At 41.1% G+C, this 13,610-nt stretch overlaps 1 protein-coding gene across 11 annotated transcripts in view; it reads right to left on the bottom strand.

Moving 5' to 3' along the window:
• TCF12 (transcription factor 12) overlaps positions 1-12,885 on the bottom strand; it is a 175,686-nt gene extending 162,801 nt beyond the window's left edge. For 5 of the 11 annotated variants that reach the window (XM_049813457.1, XM_049813456.1, XM_049813455.1 and 2 more), the window contains exons 1-3: positions 12,745-12,884; positions 11,380-11,479; positions 10,482-10,554 (exon numbers count right to left, since the gene is read on the bottom strand). In XM_049813457.1, the coding sequence (XP_049669414.1) occupies positions 10,482-10,554; positions 11,380-11,454 (148 nt within the window). In that variant the 5' untranslated portion in view covers positions 11,455-11,479; positions 12,745-12,884. Of the gene's footprint in view, positions 1-10,481; positions 10,555-11,379; positions 11,480-11,599; positions 11,867-11,910; positions 12,067-12,744 lie in introns of those variants that run through there. The other 6 variants (XM_049813459.1, XM_049813458.1, XM_049813453.1 and 3 more) reach the window with 5 other exon arrangements.
• Positions 12,886-13,610: the final 725 nt, after the last annotated feature.

Consider the following 13,610-nt stretch of genomic DNA (forward strand, 5'->3'; position numbering starts at 1 on the left):
TGGTTTTTTTCTGAGTTGAGGAGCTTTTTAAATTCTGCATCTTACAAGTACTTGCAAGAAAAATATCTAATTCAGATGTTCCTGTCATCAGTAATATTGACAAAGTTCATGCTCCAGTTTTTTGTGTGGTTATTGCTGTCCTCTGGCAAGGGAATATGATATCAGAGATATTTTCAAGGTTACCAAAATAAAAGCATTACACAGAGCAGAGAACACATGTCAGACATTACATGCATTTATACACATTAAGTGGCAGAGATGTGCATTTCATTTCTTTTATAAAATCAAACTAAGGGAAAAATTTTTGATTTACCATACCATTCAATCACTTTGCATCTAAGCATCGCAAGCACTAATCTTGCAAAGACATACTACAAAATGCAGCCATTTGAACTCTGCAGTAGTAAGCACCATGCACCATTTTTAGAAGTATACAAAAGCTTTTCATTACTCCAAAACTCGGTCATCTTCATTAAATCACCATCTCTTCATAAAAGCCTTGGCTTCATTTAGCATTCAGGAAGATGAAAGAGCAGCTACCCTCCTTATGGATTACTTCTCTATTACAAGAGAATGTTTTGCACGTCAAAAGCAACATTAAAGGATTAAATGATACTGTCATTTCTGCTCTTGTTTATTTGCAGTGGGCAGTGAACAGAATTGCAAAGAAACAATCAGTGATTATTTTAAGCTGTGTTCTTTTGCAAGGATTATGACTCATAAAGTTGCTGCATAAAGAAACTGTAATGGGATAGGTGTCGCATTGAAAATCATCGAAACATCACAATATAAAAAAATGTTTGTCCTACAAGCAAAGCTGTCTGGTTTAATCATTTCACAGAGCAGCCACAATAGCTCTTGGGATAACACCAAGACAATAGTATCTTGCATTCAAATAAACAAAAAATAAAAATATAAACAGTGAATTCCATTCTCCTACACAAGACTAAAAATACTTTAGGATTTTCAGAAGCATAAGTATCTCCACAGCATCCTACTAACATTAATGCAACACAGTAGAAAATTCAAGAGATATTTGGTTGCAAGACATCCCTGCAGCATGCAAAATGCAAAATTCAATGACTTTATCATGGATTTATCTACATCTTTTAGGCTTTAAACATGTTTTCCAACAGAACTAGAGAAACCAAGTTTGCAAAGCAATGTTATTTTAAATTAAACTCTTTATGTTTTTCTCACACATTATGTACTAATAGGTATGAATCACACTCAGTAATTTTTATGTTTTGCTAAAACTTCTGTCTGGTTCCGTTCTTATTTCCTCATTCAAATGAAAAAAAGGTTTATTTTGGACTTTTAGATGTTAAAAATGCAGATAGTACCACCAATGTGCATTCAGGTTTTATTTTAGGTAAGACTTGGAACAACTCAATACACTAAAGATTTTGTACGTAAAATCTGAACATGGAAGATGACAGAAGGACTGTATATCAATTCACTCTCCAAAGACTATGATATACATATTAAAATTAGCAATATATTTTGGTCATACTCTAAACAGAATCAATTCAGACACCAGGTAATGCTACAGACCAAGTTCTTGATTACATTGAATTAAGGCTAAACTTTGGTTTAAACTCAATTTAATTTAACACACAGAACATGCACATTCATGGTCCGATATTAGACGGTATTATACCCGCAAAATGTACACAACTAGAAATGACCAAATTTGGATTTTGTTTTACTAGGTATGTTTTTCTAAAAATTAGTTCTGCCTATTCATCTTTACATCTAAAAAGGGGAAAAAATACACCATCTACAACGTAATTTTCACAAATCAAGGCTCATATAAAACTCTAACTGAAGTTTGTCCATGTTACCACTGCTTCATCTTCATCAGCCGCAAAGAGCTCTTCCAGAGACAAGGCACAAACAAAATGTTTCCTGCAGTTTTGTTCACGCAAAGGAAAGTAGAACAGCGAAAGCAAGTGGTTCAACTTATTACTAGAACTCCACGTAACTAACAACCTGATAGAGACGTGGAGATTACCACCATTTCTGCAGCTACAACTGGTACAGAAAGAAAACAGTCTGCAGTACCAAAAAAGCAGACTTGAAAAGCATAACTAATGTCTCATACGCTTACAGAAAACCAATATAAGCAATCTCTGTAGAAGATCAGGAGCAAGAAATCAGGTCCATAGCAGTAAACAAGATTTACTTCAGAAAAAAAAATTAATTCAAAACTGTCAGCTGGATGTAAAAATATCCACCTGTTTTCCACTTACCAATAAAGACAATTTGTGTGTAATAGAAGAAATGCACAATTTTTTTGCTTCTGTTTTAAATGTAATTCTATAGCATGAGCAGGTTTTTAATTTTTCCATAGCACTAATATGGAAGCATACAACTTTCCTGGCCAAGACAAACTTTACTCAGCTTTATGCTAAGGTTTTACTAGCATTCCTAGAGAACACTACCCTACTAACAGGACTGTAAAGTAAGCCCTTTTTATCCAGTCTCTTCCTCTTCCACCCTCCATTCCAAGTCCTTCTTTAAAACACCAGCAACAATTATTTTGATGTGATCGATATTTTTCTGTGTTACACTGGTAAAAACATGAAGTTTATTTCATTTAAAGCAATTCCAGCTCTTTCTTTCCAAAAAAATAAAAAAAATAAAACCCCCACATCCCTAGCATACAAGAATCATCTAACAAAGTCCTGAAGATTGATTTGGTACATTTTAGCCTGATTATCGTCTGAAGACAGTGAGATATTATTAAATATAACAAAAGCTGCTCTTTCTGATCATTCTTGGTATTCCGTTAACATCTTCACCAAAAAAGTATGTCCTTTATGTTTTTGAACGTTGTGTTTACAAACACAGCTTTGTTTTACAAATGAAAAAAAGACAAGGCATTCATTCAAGACATTAAAAAAAAAATCATTATCTCATCTTAGACTCATAATAGAAGAAAAAAAACTTGTCCCTAAAACAACTAGTAAATAATGGATTGTAATATTTTAAAAGTCCACAAGTACTTCCAAATCATCAGGTTGAGCTATACAATAGAACTGGGGACTTCTAGACATTCACATTAATAAAAAAAACCAACAAATTGAAGGGGTAGCCAACCCTACCTAAGACAGAAAAAAGGAGATATTAAAAATACATTTTCTGTCCTTAGAATTGTAATTATGCACTGAAATAATACTTTTCCCTCGTTTCTTACAATGTTTAATGACCAAAAAGCAATTAAAGTACATACACAATTTAAAACTAGTTATGAGTATTCAACAACAATCTCCATCAATTAACTCACATGCAGAAGAAAACAGTGCCTTTTCTTATCTCTTTATTTACTATTTAAGTTCAGTGACTTCCTCACAAACACATAAAACTGTTCATTTTGCTATATACTTCTGAAGAACTGCTAACACATTAAATTAGACAATGCCTCTAAAAAAATGCTTTTTAGAGAACATACTTTATTCAATGAAGTCATTTATTGAAACTGAGCTTTCAAATATAAGCTAATATTTATTTTAAAGGAAATTTAACATAGAAGACTTATTTATTATATCACATAGATCACATCTGGCTCTATAGGCAAAGAAATTTTATAAAGCTTCTAAAAATGCTCAACGCTATTCCCCAAAAATATAATCCTTCAACACTGGAGTACAAAAAAAAAACCCTGCACATCTTTCAGTTTTAAAACTAGTCTCCACAAAATCCAATCTTACTAAGTGATATGGTATTTTATTAGTGCCTTAAACATCCTTCTGTTTATAAATACACACAGTTTTCAACCATGAAAAATTACACTGTATCTTTAGCAACTTAAAGAAAATACAGTTTACCAAGTTTATAGTGCAGTATATAGTAGATAAACAGAAAATCATAACTGTATCTATAGGCTCAACTACGGATAAAATAGAATTATCTGAGACAAACAACTGTCATACCAACTTGATAACAAAATGACTAAGGGGTTAAGTCCTGTTTGTGTGACAGCTGGAAGGAAGTGGGGGGAAGGGGAACTTTGGCATGTATGTATGAATGACAAGCTTTTAACATAAAATTCCCTTGCCAAAGACCAAAAAAAGACCACAAACAAATAAAACCTAAAAAAAACCCCAAACCTGAGCAAAAGCTACAGACATAATAAAAGTTCAACAGTCATTAAGGGACTGAGTACAAGTTCAGCTGCCATTAAAGGACACATAAATACACAAGAATCTCATTTATACTTCTCTCTAAAGAAAATGAATTCTTTAGATAACATGCAATTTCTCCTCAGACTCTTTTCAGGATTCTTCCTCCACTTCACCCAAACCCTTAGTCCTTGTGTTTACATTTATATCAACACTGCTTTTTGGGTAAATCAAAAAATACAGCAACAGGCAATTTCAAATCATATTCCTTCCCACATGCCATTAAGACCACTCTTCAAAGCATCTGGATACTCTTTATCATTTACAATAGATCAGACAAATTTGGCAGATCAAAGAGCTACTACTGGCTGGTGTGGAGGGTGATGGTGGGAGGTGCCCCATCAGGAAAGGACAAGGCACTACTGCAACCCCAGACATTTTGAAGCCACCGGGAAATAACATGGCAAAGATCTTCCTTGCATTGTGACACAGTAACATTTATATAGGGATTGGAGGATAGATGCTGTGCTTATAAAGACAGCGATCACATCACTGCTCTCACCCAGGGAAAACTAATTGCTGGAAACAAGAGATTCACTTTTTGAAAGAATGCTTTCTACATGCCAATACAGCAAAAGTTACAGTTTCCCTTATTAACAATGTCAAGTTTATCTGTAAACAGAAGACAGCCCAAATGCTACTAAAAATTCTAAAATTAGCTGTTTGGAAGACAGCAAGGAATTTCTGACTAATTGGCATGAGGTTCATACCATCAGCTTAAGTGATAACAGCCATTTCAAAACCATAGCCAATAGCAATAAACAATGGACAAACATCTACTTATCTACTCACCAAACTAGATTCAGAACACCTAGCTGTTCCAGTAACTTCTCCTTTTTCCCTCCACCCCCCTCCCCTTTTTTTTTAAGTCACAAAAAACCTCAATATCCACATGACCACAAACACCTTGTGAGAGACTGTCTGCTTTAAAGTTGGGTGATCAGTTCCCTCCATTTGTCCAACATTTCCCCCCCCCCCTTCTCTTTCTTAAACACGAATATGGAAGCAGTTACTTAGCCCTTTTATATGCCGTACTTTTTAAGACTGTTCATGGAGTAAGTGTCTGATAATTTATCTTTCCAAAGGCAAGGGAAGGGGGGGGAGAAAAAGAGGCAGCAATAGTGAGACAGAGGCTGCCAACAGGCAAGCTGCAGAGTCACATATTTACTAGCACTGTATCGCCCTTTTAGGTTTCTAAATGCAATAGGTGAGGGATCCAGACTGAAATCTTCAGCTCACTTGTGTTTGGCCCATTTGAAGGGTAATCCATGGGTCTCCCCTAAAAACAACTAGAGGTCAAAGAAGCTACGGGTACCTTTCTGCTTTCAAGCACAAGGCTTCTACAACTCTTCCCAGGCTTTTCAGAAGACAACAGAATTTAGGATCTCTCAGACCCAAGATGAAATACCAGGTTACTAGGTCTGCTGGTTCACTTTTAATGGAGCTAGAGGACAACCTAAATACCAAAAATAAAAATAATAAAGCAGCCACATAGCTGCATGACCTAATGTTTATTTTAACAGGCCACTCTAGATTTCTGGCATTTAACACACAATAAACTCATCTTCTTTTGAACAGCAAACAAAAACATACAGGATCATAACATATTTTGGATGACAAAACCAGAAATACAGACTGAATTCTGAAATACATGCCTTCAACTTTTTTTTTTAAAGTCTGTCATGACCTAACACATTGTAGGACCAGACTATGTGACTACACCAGACTTCTCATCAACTCCTTAATTCAAGGATTAGGAGCAGGCACTAGAAATTTCCTACACCTCAATGGGAGACTGCAGCAGAAAAATACATTGAATAATACCAGAGAACTGATTCTTCTTTGGAATCACAGTTCTGATTAAAAAAAGAAAAAAATGATGTATTTTGAAAGGTTAGGAGGAGCACTATTTGCATACATAAAGTTTCATCTTTCTGCAGTCTTCTCCAAGGCTGAGTGCCTTTTCTCTTTAACACTTGCTGTACATTAATGAACACAGTATTTAAAACACTGCCAACCCAGGTAACTCTCTCAAGCTTTTTTGTTTGGGTTTTTTGTTTGCTTGTCTGTTTGTTTTACAAGGAACTGCTGATGCAAAACTAAAAAGGAAATAAGAGTTTACTGGACTGATCAAGTCAGGTTTTGCTAATTTTGGAAGCACTGTTTGGTAACTTAATAGACCTGCTAAAGAATTGTCATTGTGTCCAGTCTCAAGACACATGGCACTAATTTAGGGACACTCGGGTTAATGGCAGGCTATCAACTTAAATGGTCTTTGCATCAAGCCACTAATTAGTGGCCTATCCCAATCCTTTCCTTACAAACTCAGTACATTAGTAGAGAGCAGTGGAAAGGGTAGCCTCTTGAATTTGCATAAAAGGGGACCAAACTGATACAGTTATCTAAACAGATACATTCAAAGTTTTTTTCCATGTAGGTCTAGTACCAGGAATGTCTAGGTACACACAAGATTTGTGCCCAAAGCTGTCTACGCACAAATGTGTGTACTCATTTTTCATGAACTTCAGAAGAATCTTCTTACAAGCAAGACAAGTGTCATATTTTGATGACTTAGCTCTTGAACTGTACCTCTTACTTTAAACTCCTACCACTTTTTTTTCTGTTAGACATCCACATTGTCTGTATTCAGCTTTTTTGACTTATACCTTGCATATGCATGTGCACAGCCATGTGCAAAAAAAATGTTATTGGTGCAATGAGGAGGCTACAAAAACTGAAGATAGCAGGCCACATAGGAAAATAGTGTCTCAGATATATTCTTCTTTAACATCTAAGAAGTTCTTTAGAAGAAGAAAAAAAAAAAGGGGAGGGGGTGTATTTTAGGGTACCACACCTGAGACTAAAAAATTTCATTTGCAGGAAATATTGACGTTGAGATCAAACCTACTTGGAACCATAGGAAAATTGCATTATTATTATTGCCTATGGCAGGCATCTCAATACTGCAACTGGATTTTAATGGAGTTACTGTAATAAATAAAGGGCATTGGGCAAAATCGGTCACCATCCAGGTTTGTATTGGCATATATTTTGTGGTTTTGACAAAAGCAAAAAAGCACAAAATTTCATTGTAAATCATAAACACTGCTATTAACCATAGTAACAACACAGAAAATTTTCAGTTTTAAATAAAATCTGCAAAAAAGCCTGATTAAAAAGGCCAACAGAGCACATCTCTGACCTTTGCCTTCTCCTTCTACGATTTCTAAGACAGAATTGGCTTTACCTTCACAAGTTGGTTTTGCAGGAGAAAAGAATGTGAAGTTCTGTTTTAAACGAGATAATTACAACAGGTACGACAAGGAATATTTTGTGGCCTAACTCACTGACTTACATATCAGGTTACTTTTCCAATATGCTTATTTCCACCAGTAGTCTGACCAAGTTATTTGACTTCATCAGCAGTTTACACAACCTACTGTCACAAGATACTACATCAGATTAGTTCACTTATTTCATCTGCAGCTTTCATTCATAACTGATTTACCTGTAGAAAGCAAGCCTGCCCCAACACCAGACTTCAGCTATCTTTTAATCAAAACACAATGTTCATATGTTAATCCATGACAGTATTTGCTTACAAATTATAGATATCATATTAGCTGTTTTATTTATGCAATCCAATTACATGTATATTTTTACAGCATAATCAACGGAAGTACTGCAGAATTATACCAGATCAAGCTTGTTACATCAGAATTAATAACATACATCCTAGTATTTCCAACACTTCACAAAGCCACACCTGAAAAACAAACAGAACTTCAGGATCCCTGAACAGCAACTAATTTATCCTTTTAAACTGGGGGCCTGGGGGCCAGTAAGGAAAATGCATCATGAGCATCCCTTCCTTCTATATCAGATTTCCCAGAAATATACACTCTTAAGAGCCATGCAGACAAGCAGCTGATTTTCACCTACTTAATGGGGGCCATCAGGCTGCATCTCAAATCACTGATAGGTTGGGGGGAGAGGGGGGTTGGCAGGGAATGTGTTCTCAGATTTGTTTAAATTTAAATGAGAAAAAGGGAGTTCTATAATAACAAACAATAAACACATTCTTATTCCAACTAAGAAAACACTTGCTTTTAGTATGCTTGTAAAGACATCAGAAAAACAAAACAACTGAGTTTAATGGGAAAGATACTGAAGCAAGCTTCACTTCTGTAATTGCCATCAGAATCACAGAAAGTCTCTGCAAGAGGTAGCATCATTCTGTATTCGAGGAAAAAAATTTAAAAGTACTTTTTAGGAATCTGTGCATACTGTGCTTTTTGGTACTAGGTAGCTCAAAGGAATAAACACCTCTTCCTTTCACGCTTCTCTTTAACAAGTGGCCTCTAGCAGTGAAAAAAGTTTTCAAACATTGTTTGTCCTAGAAGTTACAGAACACTTGAAATAAAAGCAGGATCACAATTAAATTAGAGTGCTAGAAATTAAATGCCTATAGTTCGTCAATGATCTTAACACAGGCTTTCTACAACACTTAACACTGACTCAGAACACAACTAATATAAAAGTTTGTCACCTCTCACTCCTGCAGAGTAATCCCCCTAGCTCAAGGTTTAGGTCATAACATTACAAGAATTAGGGTATATAAACCCACTGACCAGTAAATCTCTACAACAAGAAATGTTTTTAATTAAAACCCACAAATATATACCATTATCTCTTCCAAGGGGAATTCAGTTGTAGCCTGACAGCTGCAGTGTATTACTCATGATTGGTATCTATATGATGACACATCACATTGGTGAAGAAATTCAAGGAGTCAATAACACTGTTTCTCCCCAAAAGCTAAGTATTCTGGCATTCTCTCTTTTTCTGAGCCATCCAAGGAAAGAAGGGGAAACACTACCTACAGATAGGTCAAACCACATTACCTAAGACTGATCTAAGAGCTAAACTAAAAATGAAACTTTTATTATTCAACAGAAAGTTATTCTACTTTTTCAGGAAAAGCCAGGGGACAGGGGGATGCTCAGGTTGTGCTCCCCACAATAAGTTTTAGCTCCCTGAATATCTTTTAAAACAAGTTTTTGAGAAACAACTGTCTTGAATATTTGTATCTGAAAAAAAAAGAAAAATGTTAACTATATCATATACAGATCTACTGTCTTACTATTGCAAATAATTTAAACTTGACATACATTCAAAGAGCAAGATAAACCCACCTATATATTAGAAGAGAAAACGTAAAATGCTTCTTCAAGTATGCTACAATTACAACATTTGCTATATATTTTCATTAAATGAAATATGGGAAGTAGTCTCTGAAGAGTTTGCAAAATTACACAATTCAGATGCTTTTAAAAACAAAATTCTAAATTGTCAGTAAAATGCAAGGTGTCATTTGAACTCTTAAAGTAACAGCTCTGACAATGCAAAGGGCAAACAGGCACTGTTACTGCACAACTTCAGGCAACTACCTCACTCCTCTACTGGTAGTCTAAAAGTTTATTTTCATTAACCTTAACACAAACATCACTTTGCTGTATTGATAAAAACAAAAATACTTCACTGTATTCACAGAAAATAAGCATACATAAAAAAAGAACAAAACACATTATCAAAAAGTTACTTTAGTTTCTCTTTCGTAAGTAGTAATAAATAGACCCTTTACAAGAATGATACAAAGTATCTTAAAAAAATTGCACTACTTTCCCATTATAGGCTTATCTTAAAAGACTCTGAGAACGGCCTCAATGAAGGTACTGAAGCCACAAAATACACGCAACCGTTAAATACGGTTACTTGTTTTCCAGATACCCTGATAGAGGTTCAACATGACAGAATTCTATTCATCAAGATTTTGACAACTACACAGTACCATAAAATTGTATTAGCTTTACATTTTCCTTAAGAACTGCATTTTAAAATATATTCTTGAGTCAGGAGTATTTCATTATTTGGTATTTGACTTGGAAATACGTCAATTGAACAGGTTGGTTTCATTTTATGAAACAAACAAAAACAAAGCAGCCATTCATTTTTAACACAACAGATAAACAGACAACTTGTATGCCAGTACGATTAGAGACACTTTAACATTTTACTGTACTGGGCCAAGTATTCTAAGGCATATAGATGAAAACTGTCATTAAAGTTAACAAAATGTGTTACAAAGTCAGATCAAAATAGCACATGTCTAGTTAACCTGAACGTCTTATGAGAATGTGTACAAATGAAAGATTACCATACTTTGACCACATGAAGACTAAGCTAAAACATCAAGACCTGGTTACATGAACTTTATGTATCTCAGATGCATCCTACCTGATCCACTGAACTGGCTGCTTCCTAGCGTAGTTGGTCTGGTTTTCCCACTATTAACAGGTGGGGAAAACATCTGCAAAACAAGAAAAAAAAAAAAGGTGTTTAAATTGGCTTTGAAACTCCGTGCTACAGAATTGATGTAAACTTAAAAAAAAAAAAATTGTAATAGGAAGCAATTATTTGATTCATTTTTCTGCTAGAAAATAAACAGAATGCAAGATGCACATTTAGATCCATAAAACCAATAAGCTAAAGTACTCCTTGCAATTAATACCACCAAAATCTCTTTTCTACATGAACACAACCAACTTAAAAAAAGTTAAAAGGAGACCCAGTACTTCTATGGCACTTTAAAATAGTTATTTATCTTAAATTTTGCTACTCAAAGTACATTTCTTACTGATCTGTGAGTTTAAAGTCACTGGATAAAGACAGCTTTGAGAGACAGTAGTTTTCTACTATGTTTACACACCAAGCAGCTTTTTGAAATCTGTTAAAAATATCACACAGAAAATACCTATAATTTTCTACACCAAAACTATCAATGACTAACCTCTGATATTTACAAGCATTAGTTTTGGCGGTTGGGGCTGGGGGGGGTGTTTTTTGGTTGTTTTTTTTTTTTTTAACAAACCAAAAGAAAAGCCAAAGTACCAGTGCCACATGCCAGCTTAACAAACGTTAATTATTAGATTATGCCATCACTGGGTCAGCCTGATTTTAACCAGTTAAACCAATTGACCCAGTATTAAATCTGGAAGTCTAGACATTACATCAAAGTTCAGGTGTCCAACTTGGCTGAGACAGACCCAGCCGAGAGTCCTGCACACTGCTGCCCCTACTCCTCCGCTCGCTTTACCACGCCGAAGACACGAGAAGACCTCGGAGAATGTCCTACCGCACTGAAGTCCAGCAAGTCGCTCAGTTCCTTGTCAGTCCCTATTGCGGCCATCCTCTGCTGCTGGGAATTCATCTTCCTCCGCTCCTCCGATCACCTTCTAGGGCACAGGGAGAGAGGCACTGGCAGTAGTACTTCACCGCGGGACTGGGGCCGACCCCCGGCCCTGGGAAGCCGGCCCCTCACGAAGCAGCAGGGCCTCCGGTACCCCCGCAGGTACCTCTGCGCCCCCCGAGGCGGGGGTGGGGGAATCCCCGGGGAGGCTCGCCTTGCCTCACCGGGCGGACCGACGGAATCGGCAGCAGCAGCTTCCCCAAACTAACCAACTCGCCTCAAGTTTCCTCGGGCTCCCTTTTCTCCCTCAACCCGCTTCTCCCCCACCTCGCGCAAGGCACAGGCGCGCCGCAGCGGGGCCGCCGCCAGGAATTAGGTCCGTCCGTCCGTTCTCCCACCCCCCAGGCAAAGCGAAAGCAAATAAACAGCCGCGGCCCAGCGAAGTCCGGGGAATTAGCGAGAGATTAAGTGACTCACTATCTCTGCAACAATGGGGCTGACAAGCGGGGCTGGATGCGCCTCAGCAGAGCCATCTCTGCCCCGGCATTATCGCGGGCCGCCTTCCCCGGCGGTGGCGGCTCTCCCCACCCACCCAGCGGGCCGCGACCGCCGCTCCGCGCTCGGGACCGCGGCGGGGCGGGAGCCGCCCCCGCGCACCGCACGCGCACACGCGGCGCGGGGCCGGGCGCGCGCGCCGCCGGCGGGCGGGCGGGGGGGTTGGAATGCGCGTGCGGCGGGGGGCCGTGCGCGCGCGCGGCGCGGGTTGTGGGGGGGGAGGGGAGGGGTGGGGGGGAAGGAGGGGCGGCGGGGTCCGCGCCTTCCCTTGTGCCCGGCGGGCGCCGTGGGGGAGCGGCGGGGGCGCTGCCGCAGCCCCGCTCCCCTCCAAGTTTCGTGAGGCGCGCGGCGCGCCGGGGCCGGGCTGCGGCCGCCGCGATCCTTTATGAAGCGCTGGGAGCCGCGCGGCGGGCAACGCGCCCCTCTCGAACGCCGCCCGCGGGGACTCGCTCCTGCCCGGGGCCGGGCGCCGCAGCCCGCCCGAGGTCCGCGGCCCGCCCCGCCGCCGCCGCCGGAGACCCCGGCGCGCCGCACGCACGCTCCGCCACCCGGGCAGCCAGCCCCGGCTGCCGCCCCTCGGGTTCCCCAGCAGCGCCTCCTCCTCCGCCGCCGCGGCCTCCGGGCAGCCCCGCTCCCGCCCGGCCGCGGCCCCGTGCCCCTCGCCGCCGCCTCTGCCCCTGCGACAGCCCGGCCGCCGCTTCCCTCCCCCCACCGCTCTCTCCCAACTTCTCCCGGCCCCTCGCCGCCCACACTTACCTGCTGCCCCCCGTACGCTCCGGGGACCAGGGCCGGTCCGGCGGCGGCGGGCGGGCCGCGGGCTGGGTGGGAGGCGACGAGCCGAGCGCTCCCCCCCCCCCCCCCCACTAGAAGGAACTTGTGGGTTTCCCTCAGGCAGACATTTTTTTTGCTTACAGAGCCTCAGCACCACGTTCACGGCTCCGGCTCCGTATCCCTCCGCGCCGAGCGCCGCCGCGGCCTTAACCCTTGACGCGCCGCGCCGCAACCGGCCGGGGGCGGGCAGGAGGCGCCGCCACCGCCGCGCTGGCGGCCGCCCCACCGGCACCCCTTAGAGCCGACCCGGCACCCGCCTTGCCCCCGAGCGCAACGCCGGGACGCCCCAGCAGCGGAGGTGGGAGGAGATGTGTCGGGGCCTTGCCTGGGCCCGGGTTCCGCCCGCACCGCCGCGCAGGAGCCCCGGCGGGCGGGCGTCGGCGGGCGCGGGGAGAAGCGGGACCCGTCTGCCCGCAACGGGCACTCCCAAAACCACGCACCGCGCGGGAACAGACCGCTCGCCGCCGCTCCCCAGCTCGCCCAAACGGCCAGCACAGACCTCGGCAGGTAGCGCCGACTGCAATGCACGTGCCCCAAACACGCTATCACACTCACCCGGCATCCACATGCCCTAAAACATGCCTTAATACTTTTAATATATCCCTCTCACTTTGCAAAATAAAACTGCATATGACTTACACCAAGCTATAAACATTCATTAGCAGCTTCCTCTTAAATACACAGTTAAAACAGTAACACGTCAAAGCATACAGATACGTATGTTCACACAAGAATGCGAGACCACACGTTCAGACCAACTCTGCAGTTCTCCAAAACGGGCGATGCCAAAG

Source organism: Accipiter gentilis, chromosome 10, assembly GCF_929443795.1.
Source record: "Accipiter gentilis chromosome 10, bAccGen1.1, whole genome shotgun sequence".
NCBI lineage: Eukaryota > Metazoa > Chordata > Aves > Accipitriformes > Accipitridae > Astur > Astur gentilis.